At 42.1% G+C, this 22,782-nt stretch overlaps 1 protein-coding gene across 1 annotated transcript in view; it reads left to right on the forward strand.

The window, feature by feature from the left end:
• The window catches only part of KDM2B (lysine demethylase 2B), a 115,904-nt gene that overhangs the window by 13,447 nt on the left and 79,675 nt on the right, over nucleotides 1-22,782 (forward strand). Inside the window, exons 5-6 of the mRNA XM_074159577.1 lie at nucleotides 14,283-14,461; nucleotides 17,345-17,451. Coding sequence (XP_074015678.1) covers nucleotides 14,283-14,461; nucleotides 17,345-17,451 — 286 coding nt within the window. The remainder of the gene's footprint in view (nucleotides 1-14,282; nucleotides 14,462-17,344; nucleotides 17,452-22,782) is intronic.

Genomic DNA, 22,782 nt, shown 5'->3' on the forward strand with positions numbered 1-22,782 from the left:
GCAGATGAAAATTCTTGTTTTATTAATATTTCCTGTGGTTGGCCCTGCATCCTTTAGCAGACTCCTCAGATCTTGCCTGAACCTCCAGGTATCTGCGTTTGTGAAGCACAGTGTTTTCAAAACTGACTCAACGTCTCGCTGAACCTGGGAGGGGAATGATGTCTTGTGAATGTGAAATGGGATCATCATAACTCTCTGCATCTGAATGTGCGTGGGAGTTGATAGAGAGAGAACATAGCTTGAAAAATGTTGTGTTCTGTGTAAACTTGTTTTTTGTTTAAGTGCTCATCATTATAGTATGCTGGTGCTATTTAAACCTGGCATTTGTTCTCTTTTCTTCTTCAAATCGGGAGAAACACATTTGTTATAGAGCATTTTAAAGAGATGATGCTGAGTTTTTCCAAAGCACATAAATTCCATAGGAAGTTACTGAACCTTGGTCTCAAATTATTCTGAAATCTTACTTTCTAACGTGACTGTTGTATTATCTCCATGTTTGGGTACCTATAAGTGACAAGAAAATAATGACAATTGGTACCCTAACTTCTTTGATTTCTCTTTTTAAAACTGTAGTCCGTGGCAGTAATAAGGAGGGAAAAAAAAAAGGTGGGTTTTTTGATTGTTGTTTGGGTTTACTTGGGCTTAGATGTCTATTTTATTTTAGTATGTTGCCAGACTTCCAAAGAAACATTGCCGTTGCTTGTTGCATTTTTTGTTTTGTTTTGTTTCATTGTTTAAAAAATGCAGATCCCAGCTGTGATTTAGTTTGGTAACGTTTATGACCTGTACATTAGTGTGCATGAATGTGCACCTGTGTGTAATGAGTGTGAATGAAACACTCTTCCTGCACAGTTGCTCTACTTTAGAGAACAAACACTCTAAATTGCACAGTTGGAAAATGGTTATTATGAGACTCCTACCTCTGTATAAAAGATATCCTGGATACTTTTTAAACCCAAGCCAGTGGATTAATTTCAGCAGTTGGAATTTGTCTGATGTCTGAAATGGCTGTGAGCCAAAAACACAAATGGAGAAGAGGAGAGGAATTACTGGCCTGCCTAGGAACTTAAGACAACTCTTGAAAGAAAAAAAAATCCCTCTGTTGTAATTTAATAACTACTAACCTGTGTAATTTCATTGTCTAAGGTGGGTTTGGTTGCTAATTCTGAAGGACAGAATGTCACTGTCATTTTTTTGTAAGTTGATTTAAAATTTGATTAAGAGGGTCATTGGCCCTCTTAACATCTCCTTAAACATCTGCACTAAAAGTTTGACGAGTGTTATTTCTGCAGGCTCCTTATTTTTTCACTCTTGGCATGCCATGCTGGTGTATTGATGGTGCAATTAGTATATGCATATGGAGTACTTAAAAACCAAGTGTACAGCAGTAGCTACTAAGTATTGGGGCTTGGTTTTATTCCAAAACTTTTTGTCTTTAGGTTTGCATAGTATCTTGGTTTATGGTTTGTTTTTTTTTTCTTTCATTTTCTCCTACTCCCTTGTCTTAAGGGCTCCCAGAAGCTCAGAGAACTTATCCCCATTGTCCATTTCTTTTTCTAACTAGAGTCAATCTTCCAGCCAGTAAACGGTGCATCTCAAGGGTACTCAAGAATAATTTATATTTTCCAAGCTTCTTGTATTGGCCTCTTCTGCCCGTGCTTCTGGGCCACAGCATGAAGAGGTGTCTGTTACAGATGGGCAGAAAAGAAGTGCATTTTCCCATATGTGTTTACTTGAATCTCTGAAAATACTTACCTGTGTGAATGCTTTATGCTAATTACACTAAAGAACAAATGGAGTACCCTTGCTGAGGTTAACCTAGGACTGAGCAAGGAGAAAGGTAACTGCCTTGCTGAGCAAGCTGTTTGAAAGCCAGGGCTTCTGTGGTTGCTATTGGCCATCTCTAGCCTTTGCTGCTCCTGAATTCAAGGATTGAATGTAATCATTTGCTTTAGTCTTTGATGTCAGAAAGCCAGAGCATTCCATTTTTTCATTTGTTTGATTTTTGTCTTTCTATTACACTTCATGGACATCATACAAGCTGAAGAAGGGAACATTTAGTTGTTTTAGAAGCTATGAAACGCATAAAGGAGAGAGAAAGACAAAGCATATATGAATGTACGCATCCATCTGAGCTCCTCTCTCTTTCTTTGATTACTTTTTTTTTTTTTTAGTGGTTTGCTTGGGTCAGCACTGATTGAATTTAAAAGGGTATCTGCTTTTCTGTGGCATCTGCAGTGTGTCGCCCTTTGACTTGTAATTGATGTCTGCACTGCCTTTGTCTTCCTGAGTTGTCACAGTATGCCCAGGAACTCCCTGGGTAGGTGTGGAGTCCCTGGACAAGCGTGGTGTCTGTATCTAAACAGTAATGCCTAGTCTACATGCATTTGCTTTTATTTTTTATCTTTAGCTGACCTGTCTTCAGTTTGCGTGCCACGGGCTGGCGGTCTATCGCCATTGAATCCCAGCTTATACACTTACACCTAAATAAACCACTAAATAAACCTAAGTGGTGCTGCTGGGTCCATGGTGTGCCTCGCTTCCTCTCTCTATGGCCTGGTGTAGCTTTGTGTGCCAGGCTGTGCTTACACCCTCAAAGCCGAGCTTGCAATCCCGGCTAGTGGCAAAAGGGGTGATTTCAAAACACGCTGTGGATTGTAAGGAAGAAAAGAGACTTTCAGTTATTGTGATCCCTGGGCTGAAGAGGTTAAAGTTGTGACCACAGCGGTCACTTCTGTAGGATCAGCAGCATTGTTGTATGGAATTCACCGTGCCCAGCCGGGCATTGTATCAGTGGGAACAGTGCAAGTACAGGACTTATGCTATTCATGGGGTGGTCCAACAACTGACATAAACTCACTGATTGATTTTGTTTAACTAAAGGGTTTATTTATAGAATTAAAAAAACCAAGTGTAGGAGCAGTGAAGAATGTATCATTAGTCATGTATTTTGCTATTAAAATCTGATGCTGTAGACTGGACTGGGCCATAATGCTTACACGGATAGAAAATGTTTGGTTCCCTTCATTCATTGCTGTGTTCACAGACTGTGTTGAAAGGCTTTGGTGTTTTCATCTTGTATAAAGAATCCAAGCAAAGTTGAAAGCAGCAAAGCTTTTAATTGGGGTAAAATTTGTGCATTGAGATATGGCAGTAAAAAGCAAACATGACAAAGCTCCGAAAACAGTTGCAGAGAGCAATCTTCATCTGGCCCAAGGAGATGATGCACAAGATGGGACCTAATAGATCATTTCAATATTTGATTTCTGTGATTCTGTCAAATCTTTAAAGACCTGGCAGCAGGCTTTGATCTCCAAGACAAAGGGTGAAAGGGAAACCAAGGCTCTACATCTCCCAGCACAGAAAGCAACAGGATTAGCTGAAGAGATACCTGATTATTGCTGGATTTTGCCTTCTCATTAGAAACACCGAAAGAACAGGAACTGAGCCAAAAAATTCAGTTGCAAATTGAGTGTTTAAAGAAATATGTGTGAAGGTCTCTGCCTCGACTATGAGTTTATAATCATGGTGTCAGTGGAGATAGATAATAGAATAAATTGCATCATTAAAACTCACATGTTTGCAAGAGAAAAGCCCTATAAATAGCAGGTTTTGGCCCTGCAAGTGCAGGTCAGCCTTCCCTTGTGCTGCTGACAAGTACTGGTTCTGGAGGAAATGCTGTGTGCTGTCATACATCTGCTCGTGGTTTATTCACTAGGTGGGGAATGTGTTCAGGACTTCATCATACCACAGTAAAGTGAGCAACTGCGCTTTCTTTAAAATCAGTGGAAGAGGAGTATTTCACTGGCTGTTAAGTGGTTTTTCTCCACAGGGGAGAGAGCTAAGCAAGTTTTCTGAAGTTTGGCATCACAACTTTTGCTCAATGCAGTTACTCTGCTCAATGCAGTTACTTGGAGTAACTGCAATTCCACAGTGCACAGTAAATAGTGTGGCTGTCTTCTCCCAGGTGGAAACTGGGCTGAAAGGTGACGGGAACTGCTCAGGTGCCTATTCAGTGCGGTGCTGGAAACAGAATTTGGGGAGTCTCAGTTTCTAGTTTTCCTGTAAACTGTAAATGATGTACTGGATGTGGTGAGCTGTAGTCTTTTCTGTGCAGGGGACTGTGATGGGGTGGAACAAATTCCCTTACTAGTTAATGTAAGCAGGCTGATTTAAATAATTTAAATTCAGTTGGGACAGAAAGGATTACTGCCCGTCAAGTGTATGTAGCAGCCATAAGCTACGTGAGGCTCTGTATCTTTCATCTAGCCATTTTTGTTCTGTTAAATGCATATGCTGCTATACTCACCAGGATCTCCAACTAAAATGAGAATATATATGCCAGGTATCTCACAGAAAGACAAGAACCCCCTAATCCATGCTTCTGAAAGTAGGTGATAATGAAAGAGGAATGGAAAGAGATGCAAACAATGTAGGTAATGATTATTCTGGGTTCATAAAATGTGATTTATGTATATATTAAAAACTGCACACACATTTATAGATGTATACATATACATATGTATAAATTTCATTCAGTACTGAATCAAGAATCATGAGTGGTGTCTTCGAAGAAGAGAAAATTGTGGTGGTGGTGACTGCAGATCAGGTGGGTGAAGGCAGGAGGGAGGGCAGAGACCATGTAAAACATTTCTTTTACATTAGCATGCATTTCTTCTGGTGCGTTAGCACAATAGCTCCCAAGTTGGCTGTGCAAATGTGTTCAGCTTTTTGTTAGCAGCTGCTCCAAAAAGCTGAAAGCAAACCAGGTAACTGCCTGTGAGTAACTACTTCCTAGTGATTTTTTGGTTCATTCCTCCCGCGTGTTTGCTCCCCCTCTCAAATTGATCTGCTCTGAAAATCGTATCATGGTTGAATTCACATTGAACTACAAAGCCAGTTGAGAGGCTCGTAGTGTGGTCTGCAGGCAAGTAGGGGAAATTTTGTCTTAATCAATGTACAGTTCTCCATCCCGTGAAAGAAAATTAGCCGTGCAGATACAAAAGAAGGACAAAGCAGCCACACACTGCAGTTCAGAAAACTTTCCATCATTTCTGGTGAATAGGGACCTAGTGTTGCTTTTTCTATAGAGCAACGCTCCATTTGTTTCAAGGAAGTTCTGAAATTGGAGACCGAGAGGAGTTAGGAGGGAGGCTCATTAGAGAAACTTCGTTGTAAGGAGTGCTGCCCAAAATTAAACAGGCTCTTCAAAGGAAGTGCAAAAGTCTGCCCTCAGACTTGCATCTAAGTCTTGATTAAGACGTATGGTTCTCCCCCTGTGCAGGGATTTGCCCTGTGAATGGGAGTGCCATGTTTGGAAGAGCTGAGTCAGGAGTCAGCAGCTGCTGTATCTCTAGGAATCTTATGTGGAGGGATAAGGAGGAAGCAGTGAGGTCTTTGCTCTGTTCCTAGTGTCCAAATTATGCATTTTTCAAAATACAGTGGACAAGGCTCTTCTAGGGGAGAGGAGTCAACACAGATCTCATGGGAGGGAAGGTACTCGTATGGGATGTTTCCATTCATAGTAAGATTTCTCCTCTTGTTGCTCATGGGGGTTTTTGTGCCCCACAGTGTGATCTGTGCCTGGCTTGCTCTCTGGGTCCTGCTTTTTCCTTTTCATGTAAGTGGGACTGTTGGAGTATTAACCAAAACTGAGTTAATGAAAGCATCCTCATTGTTCTTGTGGTTTGGAAGGCCAATGTCTGTAGTTTTATAAAAAACAACTTGTGAACACGTTCTTCAGCCTGTGAGGATTCGGATTGAGGGTACCTCAGCCTCTGGATCCTGCAGGTCATACCCTAAGTTCATCAAGGGACTCAGATCCACAAGAGATGGTACATCTCTCTGAGAGGAACAAGGGGTTCCAAGAGCACTTTGAAGACCGGAGATAAGGATGGCTCCTTGCAAGATGAGGCTGAGCTTGGATGTTGTACTGTTGGTGTGAGTTAGCTGTTGCATTTCTTTTTAAATGTGAGAACTACAAAGAGGAAACATCTGGACAATGCAAAAAAAAAAAAGAAAAAGTGCTGTTTTACTGAAGCAGTTCATTCCAATTCTGTCTAGCAGGTTTCTCTTTTCCAAGTACAGCGCTGAAGACTTATTGGCTCATCCTTTTGTCTTTTTTTTCTTTCTTTTCCCTTGAGCGACCTCTCCTGTTTTCTTTATATCCCTCTTTCTGGGATGTACTGTATTGTGCAGAACTCATTCAACTCCCTAATCTCATAGTAGCTTGTGAGAAAGTACAGATAAATCCTTCCAGACTTGAGCAAGTGCTCTTAGGATACTCTTACCAACCCTGAACCAATAATGACAGAGAGATCAACACACTTTGCTGTAAGCAGGACCAGTAGGACTTGACAGGTGGGTTTTTGTTTGTTTGTCATGGGCTCTATTAGTTCTTTGTGGGACACCAGCAGTTTTCTCTGTTGATCAGACAACGTAATGTGATTTCTGAACTGTTCCTCTCTCTGCTCCCTGTTTGCTCAGGTCTAGGAAGGATTATGAAATGGTGGAGCTGTGCTGCATTTCTCCTGGGCAGAATTAAAATTGGAAACTAGACTTCAGAGTTTCTGAATGGATTTTTTTTTTTCAAGTGGAGGTTACATTAGTGATTTTCCTGCAGTCTGAGGGCTCTACCTAATTTGTTGAAAACTGAAGTGGTTTGTAGCAGCTCTGAAGCAACCCTTTGGGACTTTGGCATCCACCAATACTAAGGTGCAGCAATGCACGTATAAAGTAGAAATCTCTCTCTGTTAAAGTGGCGTACTGCAGACCTTCAGAGGACATTGCTTCATTTAACGCACACTGGGTTTGTGCCTCTTAAATAGCTTATTGTTTAAGAAGAAAAGCTCCAGTCTGTAATATCAGAGGGGGACGTTGGGGCTATGGCTCGGTGTCACTGTATGATTTCCCACAGAGGCCGCCAGCGCTGGTGCTCGGTGCACATCCCTTGCCCTGGTGTTTGTGGAACTGTGCTGTGAAGGAGGCAGGGAGCTGACCCCGCTTAAAAAAATTATTTAAGCTTCATCAGTTTCTTGAGTACTGGTGAACAGTTTGTATCATGAAACCAGGACCTGGGGCAGAGAGAGGTTAAAACTTACCCAGTGTTTCTTATAGACTGGAAATAGAAACTTGTCCCTCTAATTCCAGTACCGTGCTCTGGTGCCAGACCATCTTTTTGTCATCTAAACTGGCATCTAGTTTTTGCTATTGCTGCCTATTATATGCCCTGGTATAGTGTCTCTATTCTTTGTGCTACCCACTGTATCTAACAACTTGGTTTTTTGCCATACCAATTAAGCAAGTCTAAATTGGTGTCCTGTTCATTCTCTTCCTTCTCTCCCCGCTCCTGGCATTGCTCTCCTGTCCCCTTCCTGTGTGCTGGCACGGGCTTTGCTCCTTCTTGCAGTGAGGTGGTTCAGAAAGTTGAACTGGCAGAAAACTCACTGTCTTCCTTCCTTGCAGAGAGAGGGAAGAATATACATTTTTTTTTTCTTTTTTTTTTTTTTTTAATGGTGGTTTAGCTGTCAGCACTAACCAGTGCTGGGTAAAACGTGATGGATATAGGCTTCTACCTCTGGTGTGAGTTTCCACTGGGGAGCTGTGCATCAGAAAAGTGCCTGATGAGTAAGCCTCGATCAATGATTAGGGCTTCTGTGCAATAAAATAAATAAAAATAAGGTATTTGATGCTCCCTCTTTATGCTTTTTTTTGGCTCTTAGAAATAAAAATGAAATATTATAACAGCCCCTTGCCTATGTTTAGCATGTCCGCTGACTTGCCATTTTGGAAGTAAAGCCATTTCTATTTTTAGAGCTGAGCTTCCTGTTTGAGCTCTCTTTAAGTTTGTCCTTTGCCTAACACAGTCAAACTCTTTAAAAAAAATCTTAGTTAAACTGGAACAGTTTTGCTAAAAACAGTTTTGTTCATGTCCGGATATAAACAGCAGTAAATCCACTTTGCATGAACGTTATAATAAAAATTCAACCTCTCAATGTATTTCCATGACGTCAAAACATGAAAGTGAAATTGGACTGATGTGTTGATGTGGTTGCGGTCATCTCAAAGCCTCTGCCTACAACTGCATTTAAAAATTAGTTGTCCCCATGGGAAAATTAACCAGAACAGCTATTTTAGAATAACTCCCCATAGTCACACCATTTTTCTGAAATAAGCATCCTCTGCTTTAGCTCATCCAAACTAGAAAAAAGCTGTCTTATTCTGGAGGGATGGCACCCAAAATCCTAAATATTTCATGGTACTTGTTATGGTTTAGTGTCATAATTTACCTTAGTCCAAAATGACCTTCAAGTGTAGCTATGCCTTTACCTAAAATATATATATATTAATATCAGCATATTCTGGAGGTCTGATGTAATCACAGCTATATACATCTTAAGATGTCCTCATTAAAGTGTAGATACTAGATGTGCTGTGGTGTTGCCAACCCTTTGATGGGACACCTTTAAATATCAGTCTGGACCAAAGGAGAGCTGCCGGATTGCTGATATAATTCACTAAAAAAACAGAAAAAGGAAAATATTTTCCTGATATCTTAACAATCTTCATTTGCTTGCCCCAGGGTTGGAGGAATGCCAGGGTCAAAGCGGGAGAAGGTCAGGGTTGCACAGCCAGGACAGGGGAGGTGAGACCTTCGAGAAGCTTTTGAATCATTGCAGCCATCTCCCAAAACCTCTCCTTGATGGTGAGCTGTGCTCCATCCCTCCATCTTCCCACCGTTAATATTACTGGGGGAGCACATCACAACACAGTGTAGCTTGGAATTTACAATGTAAATAAGGCCATAAGAAACTAAATTGTCCTTTCCTTGTTGGGGTGTGGTTCTGCGTCACAGGCAGCTTTCCTAAAAAGAAAAGGAGAATAGATTGCACTGATCCAATCAGTGCTCCTTTGTACTTGTCTTTAGGAAAATAAAGAACTCTGCTATTGCCAGATTAACATGTCACTTAACGAAATAATTGAATTTCTGTAGGACTCTTAGTATGCGAAGATGCTCTTGATAGCGTGGAATATGTTATAAAATGCTATTAACATGAAATTATTTATTTTTATATAATTTTCCCTACATTTTATCTGTTACATTTAAATATATTTTATTATAAGACATTTTAGGATACGATCAATACTCTTAAAATAGATTTGATAGATAAATAAAATGTAAGATTTTCAACAAAGTTATATCCCGTCCCACTTTCCTTAGCACTTGTATTATTTTCCTTTCTGTAGTTGTTCTTTGTGTGGCAGCTCTGTCTTTTCAGTTACCTGGAGTATGTTTATCCTATAGGTTAATGCATTTGGACACTGTATAGAAATTAGAAGTAAAATGTTTCTTTGTATATGGATATTTTTTTTTTCCTTGTGGTTTCCTCTGGCTGAAGTTTCAAAGAATCACTGAAAATTACAGTTTACATTTTGGGTAGATGCAAGGATACTAATTGATTCTACATAATGCCACTAAAACACATTATTTGCCCTGAGCCTCTTTCTTTAGTCTTGTCCTGTAGCATTAAGCCTTAAGAGTTTTTGCTGGGTTAAGCTTTTCCTGTCAACGTGCTCTAAATACATTACCTTTTGTTGTGTGAAAAAAAACTAATAACATAGGTTACTGCAATTTGGCAGTTTTATACCAAATGATAAAGCTGCAGACACTGAAGAGGGGAAGGAGAGGGAAGGTGCATGTCAGGTACTCCTGGCTTTACATGTCTGTAAGGAGGAAAGAATTTAACCCCACAGAAAAGGCTCCTGCTCTGCAGCCAGCGTGGCGTGTACTGGGAAGCTGCGGGGGGCAGATACCTGGGCGAGGGAGGGTAGAGAGGAAGGGCAGAGCACGGCTGGATGGCTTGGGCATCCTTGCTTCATGGTGGACCAGGCTGTGCTGGGGAAACTGCTGGGTGAGAAAACCAACTGGGAAGTGTGCGGCGGAGATGTGTGCAAGTGTCCGAGCTGGACTCTGATTTCCTTTTGTTCTTCTGTGCCCTCTGCTGGATCTGGAAGCAATGGTATTGGTGCGCATCTCTCTTAAGTTGTTCTTACCCTGGCTCTGAAATGCAGGGAATGTCGTGAATAGCTCCACTTGAGCAACGACTTTCTGCTCCGGTTCACAGCCCTCCCAGTTCGTATGGGATATTGTAAGAGTCTCCTGTGGGTAGCAGAAGAATACGTGCTTTCCAGCTCCGGGAGCTCCGGAGGGATTAACTGGGATGCAAGTCAAAGCCTCAGTCTTTAGGTACAATTAACCCGCTAGTGAAGCTAACAGATTTCCTAAGGCTCTGCCAAAAATCCTCCTTTACAAACCAAGGATTTTTTTTTCCCTGTAAGAAGCATAAAGATGAGACAAGACCAGCAGGCTTGTCCCTCCGCTTTTGAGGTTGGTTTCTGGTTGTAGGCACCATAATGTACCTTGGGCACAGACCTTACTTCAGTCACAAAGGGTTAAAATAATTCCCCAGGCTAGGTTTATGCTCTTAATGGGTAGCCTTGATAATTATTCTTACAGAACCCTCCTCTGCAGTGGGAGAGTTGCACCTTTTCCTGCCGGTGGTGCCCTGGGGAAGAGACAGCAGCTTAGAGAACACCGGTGTAATTTTCACCTCTGATTCACACCTCCTGTGCATTTCTTGTATTCTACTGCATGGTTCATGTTTGCTTTGCTTATGGACTGCCTCTTGCTTCCACTGCTCCCAGTATCAATACTAAATCCATGTCAGGGGAAAGAATGGGCTATTTTGAAGGCTGGAGTCTGGCAGCAAGCCTGAAGCTGTTTCAGGTCAAGGCAGGGGAAGGTGCTTCACCTTTTTAGAAATGGGAAATGGCAACTGTTGGACCCCAGAGGAGATTATTACAGTCCCAGAATTTTCCATTCACTGTTCCCTCTCTGATAAATCGTTACAATATTCTATATGTGAAGCAAAGTGTGGGTGCAAATTCTGCAGGGGAGACTGATGAGAGCTTTGCTGAATGACTTTGGAGCTGGAGCCTGTCGCTCCTGAAGCCTCTCTCTGGGGTGGACTTGGTAAAGCTGTGATTTGTGAAAGCGTTTGCTGATGCAGGGAAGGTGCCTGTGTAACTTGCATTCACGAAGCGCAGTTCTCTTTCTGACTAGAGGACAAGGTTTGCCTCCCTCTTGCTATCAAAATATTTTTGCCGAGAAGCCTAGAACAGAGAGGAGCAAATCTCTGCACCAAACTGACTTGTACAGGGTGGGCAGTGGGAGGCAGGGACTTCAATGTACAAAAAAATATGATATTGCAGCATATAGCAGTGTTATAGAATTTTATCTGTTAAAATCTTCACAGCATCTTGGTCACTAGGCCTCTAAATAAAGGGAACAGATAATATACATGCTATTCTCCCCCTTAGTTTTACTGTGGATTTTACTAATATGTGGGCTGGAGTAACTTGGGGTTTTTTAAGGTTTCAAATGAAGCATAATTCTAAAGTAGCTCTTTCTGACTGATTTGATTTTCCAGCTTACATCTCTGCAACTGATTCTTCCCTCTCCTCCTGGCTTTTGTCTGTTCCTCTTGTCAAAGATGGCGCTAGCTTGTTTCTTAGTTACTGTCTTTGTGATCCTTTGGGGATTCACTTGTGCTTGATGAGTAAGCAGCAGTAGAGGAGGAAGATGTTTCTTCTTTAGGCTGTAAAATCCCTTCTAGTGAACCCTGGCATCGCCACTTCACCCCTGAGTCACATCTGCTGTGGGAGAGGAAACAACGCCTCTTAATCCTGCACTGTCCAGGCATTCTCCAGTCAAGGGCTATGTAGGAAAAAGTCCTGGGAATAAGGATGAGGTGATCCATGGTGCACTGAAGCTTTCCGTGTAAGCAGTAAGAGGTGCCTTTTGCCAGTTAGAGATGAAGGTATACATTGCTCCACATGCAGCGAGTGATGAGCTGGAAGTGAGGAATATGGCCTGCCTGTATGAGGGGCAAGAGGCTGCCAGGGTCGCTGGGGTCCTGCAGGGACTCGGTGGGCTGAATTGGGCTTCATTGAGTGGGGTCCCTTCTTGGAGGACAGGGTGAGAGTGTGGCAGGAGGATATCTAGGAAATGGTTAACAGAAATGGTACATCAAGTAAAATGCATGTTGGAAATGTTCAGCAATCCAGCCTGACCTGAGATATCTCAGCCTGCCACTGCTTTTTGGAGGCTCTGTGTGTGTCTTTCCCTTGTTCTTTACCTGTCTCCCCTCCTGGATGATATTTTTTAACCTTCTCCTAGGGACAGGAAATAGAAGAAAGAGCTGATAATCTTTTCAGGAAAGAAGAGCTGAAGTTGGCAGTAAGCCAGAACCACTCGGAAGTGGGCAGCGAGCACGAGGCTGTTAACCTGTAATTATACGTCTCAAATTTTGCGAGCGGTACTTCAGGAATCATTATGTATTGGCTTGTTTGATAGTACTGTGGTTTAAGAGAAAAACATCCCCTCAAATTACTCTTTAATTTGGAAGTCAAGAGACTATCAATTCAAATCTTAGCTCTTCTGCCCGTAATTGATAATCATGTACATTTAACAAAACTGCTATTGAACTGGACCTCATATTTTTGATTCATCAGGTAGCTGCTGATTCTTTTTTTTTTTTTTCCAGAAAGGATAATTGAGAGGCCATAGGATGTTGCTTCCAGCAAAGCTGAGGTCAAACCTAGACCATAATATGGCAGATCCCAGATGCTGCCATGCAGTCCTTCAAATATAATTTTTTGGTATCTGACTATTTAACCCTTCTGGGCTGTAGCCACTGCTTTAATCCCCAGGCACTGGAGGCCAGAAATCAGGTTGGCTTTTATTCAGGGGCTGTTTAACAGGACTTCATCCCAGTTGCTAACCTCTTGAGTTGAAAAAAGACTTTCCCCCTAGATAGTTAAGTTAACAGTTAAAAAACAAATAACAACAAAACACCCCAAGCTAAAAGTATTTTGTATTTTGTTTCAAACATGCAAATACCAAATTTAAGGACTCTTGTGCTTTTACACATGTATCTAAACTTTCTCCCTATCCTGCCTCAAGGTGGCAACACTAGGGACAGTCTCCCGCTCAGAGGAAGGATGAAATCCTGTTGACTGGCCGTGTAGTGCAGAGTTTGACTGCCAGGCCAGTGGGACTATTTCAGGTTTACACTGTATAAATTTTTTTTTGATTACAAAGCTTTATGGTCTTGAGTTCCTTTCCAGAATCATTATCGCATCTGTCACTGTCATTGCTATCAGTGGCTAAGGATGTTTTTAATGGAGTGATGTAATCCAAACTATCATTCCTGTTGAAACACTGCTCCCAAGCACACAATAGGCCAGGTGCTGTAATTAGTAATAATTCCCTCTGATGGCATATATCGAGTCCTCCATTTTGGTTTAATGCAATTTATTTTGAGTTATTTCTTCGGCAGCGAAAATGGGATTGGAGTGATTTTTTTGGAAGTGTTGCGAGTTTGTTTGCTGGAATCCTTCTCTCCTGGAAATGAGGCATGTCTCTCATGGGCTCCCGTTCGCTCACACACAAATGAACTGCTAATTAGGATGATGAAATTGCTGGGAGAGGTGAAACCTTCCAGTTGGCCGAAAAGAAGATTGTGGATTAATCTGTGTAAAGCTGAAGGCTCGACTAAAACTGCTGTTCAACATTCTGGTGCTAATGAGACTTGTATGTCTGCCACTCAAGAAGCTGAAAGTACGCCCTGTAGTTTTTTCTGAGATCCATAGTGGGGGCTCACTCTTCTACGGCGTTTAGTGCTTTCGTCTCCACTGACGACGACTGGAATCGAGAATGCTCAGCAATCTGTATAAGGTGTTCAGCAGTTTACAGCATCCGGTGATGTAAGGCAGTTTGCTCTTTATGGATAATTTTTGTACACGAGCAAAAGCATCTTGAGAGGCATATGGATGTTTAGAAAATTGCAGAGCATGGTTTGGAGAGCTATTTGTCTTGCAGGCCCCCTGCTACCATATTATATCGCTTCTTCATTCATAGTTTTTAATGTACTTCTGCTCACGTCAATTCATGTAAAGGAGGAAACTCTCCATCTCTCTGAAGCAGAGAGACACCAGGTGACTTGTGCAGTGTCATGCTGGGCACAAAGTCCGCTTCCAAGGTAGTTACCTGCTCACTGTTGAAGCTGCTCAGGACCTGTGGAGGGACTGATGCTGGTCTCTCATCCTCTAGTAACAGTTTCCCTGCAGTAGTTGAAAATTTATACATGTATATAAAAAATAATATATATCATAAATAAAGCAAAGGTACATGTTTTGAAAGTGTCTCTGTGTGTTTGCAGGAAGCCGACGGATAGTGGACGTGATGGATGTGAACACGCAGAAAGGTGTTGAAATGAGCATGTCTCAATTTGTGAGATACTATGAGACACCAGAAGCCCAGCGTGAAAAACTCTACAATGTCATCAGCCTGGAGTTCAGTCACACTAAACTGGAGAACATCGTCAAGCGTCCCAATGTGGTAAGGGATCCTGGGGTGATGGTGTTTATTTTCAGCTTCTTCCCAGTCACCAGTTACTTCATAGGAAATAAAACATGAAGTTTAAACAAGGTGATGTGAAGAACCTGCAACTCCTGTCTATTTAGTGTTAGGATCTCATTTTTACCTAGATGGAAAGTTCCTTGACAGTGGAACTTAATTTATAGCAATTAGGTACCTGATGAGCTCTTAATCATGCAGTTTGCACAGATAACCAATTTCTCTCAAGATATTAGGGGAAATTCCATCCAAAATTAAATACCTGTCTATTGTTTTTCCTCCTCTAAGGAGGAGGAATTTTAAAGCTATTATCAGGAAGCTTAAATTCTTTATCTATGAACCCCCCTATTAACTAAAAAATGTTCAGGGGACTCCAAAGCAAAAAAGTTGAAAACACATGTATTAAACATCGAAATCTATATGTAATTAAATCAAGATAATTACTGCTGTGTCAGAATTGGCAGTGTCAGAGGAAGGGTGTAGATTTGTACACATTTTTTAAAGGTAGAGGGCTTTGGGGATTTTGTTTCCCAATGCAGTTACCAGCAGTGAAACCATGATCTTGTTAGTAAAGATGATTTCATTTATCACTAAAATGTAGCCACGTGTGGGTGAGGATTAACGCATCAACTCAGTAATACAGTGATGGAGGAAATGGCATTGGAGGTTTCAGAGTATCCCTTCGGGACGCTCGGCAGAGACTTTGGGCATCGGTCCTGGTTGCTCAGGGAACAAAGGGACTTCCCAACGTAGAAAGCGTGCGCTGCTTGTTCCCTCTGTATCTGCTCGTGGCACTGCTGGGTGTGAAACTATAACTCTATGATGTTTTGTTTTCAGATGCTTTTCTCCTTCTCACTTCTAAATGCTATTCTAGTTATACCAGCAGTTTTTTCACTGGGGACATCTCTTGCCTACGCAGACAATACGAACACCACACTTCTGCCTGAACAGGTCAAAAATAGATGGCAGCTCTAATTGCTGATTTGCAGAAGTAATTCTTAAATAGGCTTTTGTGTTCTGTTATGCATATATCACATTGAATATTAAGCACATATTTAGAAGTTTGTGCAGGTTTTTGCTGTCATTCAGACACTAGTGGGCAGTTTGGAAGTGCTCTGGGGAGTTTCTGGTGTTCAGTTGATCCCAGTTTTCCCAAGCACATCATGCTCAATGAGTTTTTAAAACATCTGTGCAGATTTCCTGAGTGCTTAGGACTGAAAAATGCAATTAGGTACCTATTACCATGTATAAATGAATACTTCATATCTGTTTAATATGGACTGAGCGCACAATTGTTTGTAAAACCAGTAATATTTAGATCTCTGAGAGATTTACATTCCCGTTAGGTACTTGGGAATAGACGAGAAGGTGCTGGGGGCTCAAAGAAAGTCCAGTACATAAAGTCAGGTACTAGTTGAATAGTATATTTGTGTAAGTGGATCTATGGAATTCTGCAGAGCTCTTGAAGCTCATGTAAGGCAGAAATACTTGATCTGTGTTCCCAGTTGTGTAAAGACTGTAGTTTGTAGTATCAGGATGTGGGAATTATTTCAGAATCAGGGCAGTAACCACCAGTTTTGTTTTCACATACAACTGTGATATTAATGAAATTGGTACTATTCTACTGGCTGCATTATCTCCCTTTGCCTCTTCTCAAAGAGTGTGTTATTAACAGTACCTGGTGCTGATGGAGAAATAGATAATGGTCAGCCCAATCTGCAAGAATTTCATGTGCTAATTGCTCTACTATGAAAATCCTCTGGGGATAGAAACAGTTGAGTTGACTCATAGGAATAGCACTCTTGGGTGGGCCAAGAGCAGTCAAGAGCTAAGTGGGGTGCTAACCATGACTGAGTGGGACTTCTCCATTCTTGCCACACACAGTCAGAGGACAGCATTGTCACCAACGCCTAGGATAAGTCTCACACTCCTTAGTGGCCCATAAATGGAGGTTCATTCACACGTGACAATTTTTTGAGCTGGGTCGAGATGTGCAGCCACACTGTGGCCAAACACAGCACTACAGCCTGCCTTGATGGACTTCCCAAGCCGACTGGTGTTTTCCCTTGTTTTGAAACCTGGCACATGTGATCCACTTGCATAACCAGAAGGGAGTGTTCTGGAGAGCTATCACAGGCTCCACCATAAAACAGACCCAAAAATGAGTCACAGGCTTGTCCTTGCTGTGGCTGTGACGGACAGATTGCAGTTCGTGCTCTGGCACCTGGTGCAGGAGCTGTGTTTCAATGTCCCTGAACAATCTTCAGTTTCCATCTCCTCCTCACCTTGCTGGCAGTATGTTTCCAATTGCTCAGTTGTTGCTGTTTTCTCCTGCTCACACTTCCTAAAAGTTTGGCTTTTGGACAAGAACTTCGGTGAATTTATACCCAAGTAAAACAATGAAGGAAATGCACAGTAAGCGATAACGTAATTACTCAAATCAGAATTTGGCCAGAACAATGGTGTTAATGTTCCTCGAAATGTAAGTTATTGGCAGAGTATAATCTCTTCTGTGTTAGTATCTTAATGTTCATATATGCAATTTCTAGGCTATTGGCTACAAAAATGCATTTGAAGACAGAGAGCAGGTGATGCTGCAAGAGAAGGTGCTCACAGGTGCCCACGGGTCAGAATTTACACCCAGTTAAATTGACTGCAAAACTTTCCTTGCTCTGGGTTGCAAAGGGTGGAGTTGTGGTGATGAAGCGCTGCACCTTATGAGTTGGGTCCTTAGGACTTTTGCTGAACAGCAAAGTTCTTGCTGTCTGTGAGTGTCTGCTGCTGTTACTATTAGAGTTTTAGCCAACAGGAGTATATCTTACCACGTGTTCAGTGATTAACAGTTGATTTTGGTGGGACTTTCAGGTGGACTTAGTCGACTGGGTGGATAATATGTGGCCCCAGCATTTGAAGGAGAGACAGACGGATGCTACCAATGCTATTTCAGAGATGAAATACCCCAAAGTGAAAAAGTAAGTTTGTTCAAGTCTTTAAAAAGCTTTAAAAAAGCTCTACTCCTCCTTGATTAACTCCTTTTGAACTCTAAAGCTGGTAGGAGAGGAAATAATGATTTATTTATTTTTCACTGAGCAGGAAGTGGGGGGTGGTGTGACTGACCTGCTTGAGCTCCATAATATCTATTGATGGACTGTACCAGCTTTTAAGGAGAACAATTTTGTATTTGAAAACTTCATGGATACTTCGTGTTCTTAAAGCCTGTGGTACAGTCTTTAAGAGAGGAATATTCTGTTCTAAATATGAATATTTAGAAGTTCTGAACACATTCTAAATATTTTTAATTGAGAAATAATCTACAGTTTGCTGAATACAATCTTTAATCAAATTCCTTTGAAAAGTGCAAATCTGTTTTGAAAATGGCAGACTGACCTTAAATAGTAAATTCTCCAAAAGTGTTACTGAAAGAAATCACTTCCCAGGACACAGATATGTCACACAGTTCACACAGTGTAGTCAAGGTACTTCTGTGGGCTGGGTTCAGAGAGACCAAACACAAGAGCAGTTTGTCTTGCTTCTGCCTGCCTTGGGTCTAGTTTTTGGGCCAGTTGTGATAGTATAACTCACTGTTTCTTCTGTTTGAATATCTTCTTGAAGCTGTTTTTATGTGATGATTGGAAAAGGAAACTACTTGTGCACAGTAAGTTTCATAGGAATTGGTACAACTGAAATAGGTGTTACTGTTAATGATATAATAGCTATTGACCTATGTGTGGCTGATGATCACCATATAACCCTGGGAACCCTTCACTGCTCTTTTTGTTTTAAAGGCATTTTCTATTGGGCAGACCTAATGCTGGTGGCATCCCAGGCTCTGCTGTTGAACCTTCTGCAAATCACTCAGAACTGTTTTGAAACTGTAATGTCTAAAATAGATTGGTACTAACATATACGTACATAACATATACAAAGGAGTGTGCAGTCAGAAAGTGATTTACTCTCATTCTGTAAAAAAACATTGTGGAAGGTAAAGGTCTCTGTAATAGAGGAGTCTCTGTGGTAGGCATCATGGGGAAGCCTGGTCCTAGCCTGGTTATGCTCAGCACCATTGATTTCAGCGGAAGCTAAAGATACTCTATCCTTCTGGAAAAAAAAGTAAGCTGCTTGTCAGGGTAACTGGATATGAACAGGAGTGCCAAATTTCACATATGCATTTGGAAATGTCCTAAGTGACTGGCCTAAGGTCGCACCATAAGGCAGGGCAGAAAATAGGACCCTGGCAACTTGCTTCCCAAGTGGTTAGTCTGTTAAATAACATTATGTATAATATGCTAGAGCTGAGAAACTGAATCATTATTTAGGGCTTTAGGGTGCATGGATTGTACAAGGTAAGAAGTAAAGAAAGCTGTCCCTTTCTTAGAACAGGCACACTCCAGATGCTGAAAAAAAATGCAGCAAGTAAACAAAGCAAGGCAGAGGTGGCTTAAAGATAAGGTAGCAACATGACTAACAGAATTTAGTAGAAAAAACAGTGTATTCTTGCAGTTCACTACTTGCATCATGAAATGCCAGATGGTAGGTTTCAAAGAGGGATTTTAGAGAAGTAGCAATTCAACAGATTTTGACATGGAGCTTTTCCCGTGTGTGGGGGATGGCCTGGTAGAAAGGAAGGAGATGCCTGATGAAGAAGCGAACTCAGAGCCATTGAGGTTGCTGTCACTGGCAAAGTGAAGGTGGAGGTTGACAGCTTGATAAACTAGTAGATGTGATAGGTAGAGGGAAGCTAAACAGTGAAAGACTGTAAGCGCTTGAAATGTGACAATAGAGTTTGATGTGGGGAAAAGGAGTTACAATGTGTGAGAGAGAAAGGCAAGGGTGGTGTGGCTGGAGTGATGAGGGTGAGGATGTTGCTAGTGAGCATCATCTAGCATAAAGACTAAAGAAAGCTGATTTACAGCACTGTTGGCACAAAACCCTCATCAGTCTGAAGAAGCAACAAAAAGCAATAACAAACATTGACAGTGTAGGAGTACAAGAGAAGTTGTACTAGATCGGGACAAAGATCCGTGGTGCTCAGTAACCTACCTGCTGTTGGCTGCTGTTGTAGATGCCGTAGGAAGAGTGTAAGATCAGCGTGAGCATAAAGTGATGCCGCCCCTTAAAATTATCTTCTGAACTTCCACTGTCTGCAGCTCAGACAGGGGCTGTCCTGAGGTGGAAGTGGTTTCTATGTTTTCTCTCTCAAGAGATTTCTCTTCCATGAACTTGTCCAGTTTAAATATGAACTCCTCAAGAGATTAGCTTTCTCCATCTTTGGAAATTCAGATGGACCCTTCTTTTCCTGTATGGATACTAGCCTCAGCTATTGCTGTGAATACCCAGAGGGTTTGAGCCCTATTTAAAGAGAACGTGTTCAATTGTGAAGTTAAATGTCAGTGCTGTCACTTGTGTCATGCTGCCCATTCTTTTATGTGAATCATCAATGTGAATATGCTTTATTAATGACTGTGGTTGCTCAGAAATGGGATTGTTTAATTTCATTCTTGTTCTTAGCATTCTCATAATACTAAGAGTTTGCAGTATGCGATACCCACCATTAACGTGTTCCCTACAAACAAAAAGCACTCCAGCGAAAGCGTTGCGGTTTTGCAGACACAGATGGCATTACCAGACACAAATGTCTGTCTTGGCTCCTGCACGTCAAGTTCCGTGCTGGGAGTGAAGTTAGAGAACGCTCCATCTGCTGCGCTGCTTTGGTTACCAGGAGCACTACGCGCGCTGGAGACTGCCCTGGCTTTCATTTGGACTTGCACCATTAACTTTTTTAAAAAATTCTGGGTAATGAGGTTATTTTTCTGTCTATAAGTAAATGACTACTTACCTAATAGGAGCCTTAGAGGACTGAATTAAGTGGGGAAATGGTGTATGTCAAAAATACGTAAAACTTTCCAAGTACCACCTCTTTAAGCAGTAAAACAATATGAGAAATTAAGGGAATGGCTAGCTGAGACTGTAGTGTGACAAACTTCAAACTGATATAAGTTGGCATTGGCCCTGAAAAAACAGTCCCATGCCCACATCGTCCCATCTTCTTTGCTTGAACACTCTGTTGTGCAGCTGCAGATTAAACGGGCCTGGGGGCTGGTCTGGCTGAAAACCGACTCAGAAATAAAGAAGAGAAATTGGTTACTTTTCAGGCCATCCAAGCCACCACATGGCTGCATAAATTCTTGCGCCAACCAAAGGGCAGTGCAAAAGTGTATGGGGGAAAAAAAAATATATAAATAGCAGATCATTGACAAACCCCTTCTGCAGCTCACAGAAGGTGCAGGGCCATGGGGCACTGGGTGAGCAGAGCAAAGAGCTCACTGCCACCGAGGAAGCCCACTCCTGCCTCCCTTCTTACACATCCCTGAGTGCAAGTTCCTGCGAAGGCCTTCACAGACATGGGAGCCTGATTGAGGGAGGGCAGAGTGCTGTGTAACCAGGAGCCAGGAAAAGGCAGGGCTGTTGTAACATCAGCTTTAAGAGGCACAAGCTTGTTGTATCCCCTTGGATGTCTGTGGCACCGCAAATCCTAAGGGCAGGAAACTGACAAAAGGAAACTGAACTGGGCTCAGAATTCCTTCCTTTCCTCACAGTGCACCATTTTCAGGTAGCTCAAAACAAGCTCAGATTTAGTTCTCTCTTTAAATTCAACCAGGACAGAAGCAATCTGGATACAGCTGAGCCTGAACCAAACCAAAAAAAATGCACTGATTTGATTTCTTGTTTATCAAAACGGATAGCCCTGCTGAAATGATTATCTTCTCTGTTCATTATGTTTTGTGTTTGTAGCCTTGCAAGGCTATTTACAAAGCAGTGGCAGTGAAATAGCAAGTGTGCCAGGATGTGATGGCTATGGAAATAGTAACAGGCACTTCTAACAACTTGATAAAGTTTGTGCTATGGAAGAAATGCAAATGAAAGCCTCAGTCTCTACAACACCCTTTTTTGCCTTCAAAATTCTTCCTGTTACTTAAAGTATCTAAGCACTTCTATAATAGGTCTTTATATTGCTGTTATTCTTCAATTGAGGAGGGGGTATCTTGTATGAAACGTCTACCTGTTCACAAAAGGATGCTGCTCTGTTACCGTGTAGTCAGTCAGCCCTATTTTCCCTCTCCTAGGCTGTAATCCAGCCATCCATTCCTTTCTATTCATTCCGTTACTAAGTAGGGATGGATTTAAACAGATGCTAAAATGCTCTGCTGAGCTGTGGTCTAATTAGAAGCTGAGGGTGTGCCTCTGGAGACAGAGATTGCCCTTTGAATTGAGGGAGCTCCCAGGTCCCACAACGCAACCTGGTGCTGTTTTATGCATGTGAGATACTCGTATGCACTTTGTATGTCATTTGTGAATTGCTTTTGATACAAAACCGCTCTATAAATATAATTAAGTATAAGAAAGTTAGACCAATAAGCGTAAGTTCTCATTAAAACTTTCTAAGCTAGCAAAGTAAATAAAATGTAATGTCTTCAAGTCAGTGTGTTGGTCCCAAATGCTCCTTTGTGTAGAGCTTGGACGACATGAAGAGTCACACATGTAACTGGGACAAGCACTGGGGTTTAAAATTGTTTGTGGTGAGCCTGGAGCCAAACTGCCATGTCAAAAGGATGGAGAAATGAGTTGTGTTCTCACCGATACCAAAATGCTGTTCCAGGGGCAGACGGCCCCATCTCGCTGTGAACTGGCAGCTTGGTTCATTTCCTTGCGGCAGCGGGTGCCATCTCAGAAATTTAAGCTTCCAATTAAAAAAGGGAAAAAAAAAAAAAAAAAAAAAGCCACCAAACCCAAGAGGCCTGATGCTGTGAGGTCCCTGCAGGGCTGGGGTGTGAGCCCACCCCCCCAGCGGGGTTCACCCCGGGTGGGACCGGGGCAAGGCTGGGACGAGGAAGGTGCTGCCACTTGGCTTTGGGCCCAGTGTGATCTGCGAGTGTAATTTCACAAAATCTCTGGTGCCGGCTGAGGTGCGTGGCAGAAAATAGGCCTTCTCTTTATCTCAGGTGTTGTTTTTTGTCTGACTGACTCGGATCGTAACCCCCTCAGGGCAGGAACCGGGTCTTTCATGTGCTTTTTGAAGTGCCTGGTGCACGCACCGTGTTTAATGATTAGTTACTATCTGGCCTTGATAGGTGGTGGTTTGCTTTTCCTTCAACCTGGAAAAGCTGAACTGGCTTTTACTGGAAGCGCTGGTTACCCCAGCCCAGCTGCCCCGCTCCTGAGGGAGGAAAGGGCCCGGTGCCTTTGTGCTGCGGGGAGGCTGTGGGGCTGGTGGCCGGCTGGTTCCCGGGGAGCCTAGATGGGGG

This window comes from Numenius arquata, chromosome 16 (genome assembly GCF_964106895.1).
Source record: "Numenius arquata chromosome 16, bNumArq3.hap1.1, whole genome shotgun sequence".
Lineage (NCBI taxonomy): Eukaryota > Metazoa > Chordata > Aves > Charadriiformes > Scolopacidae > Numenius > Numenius arquata.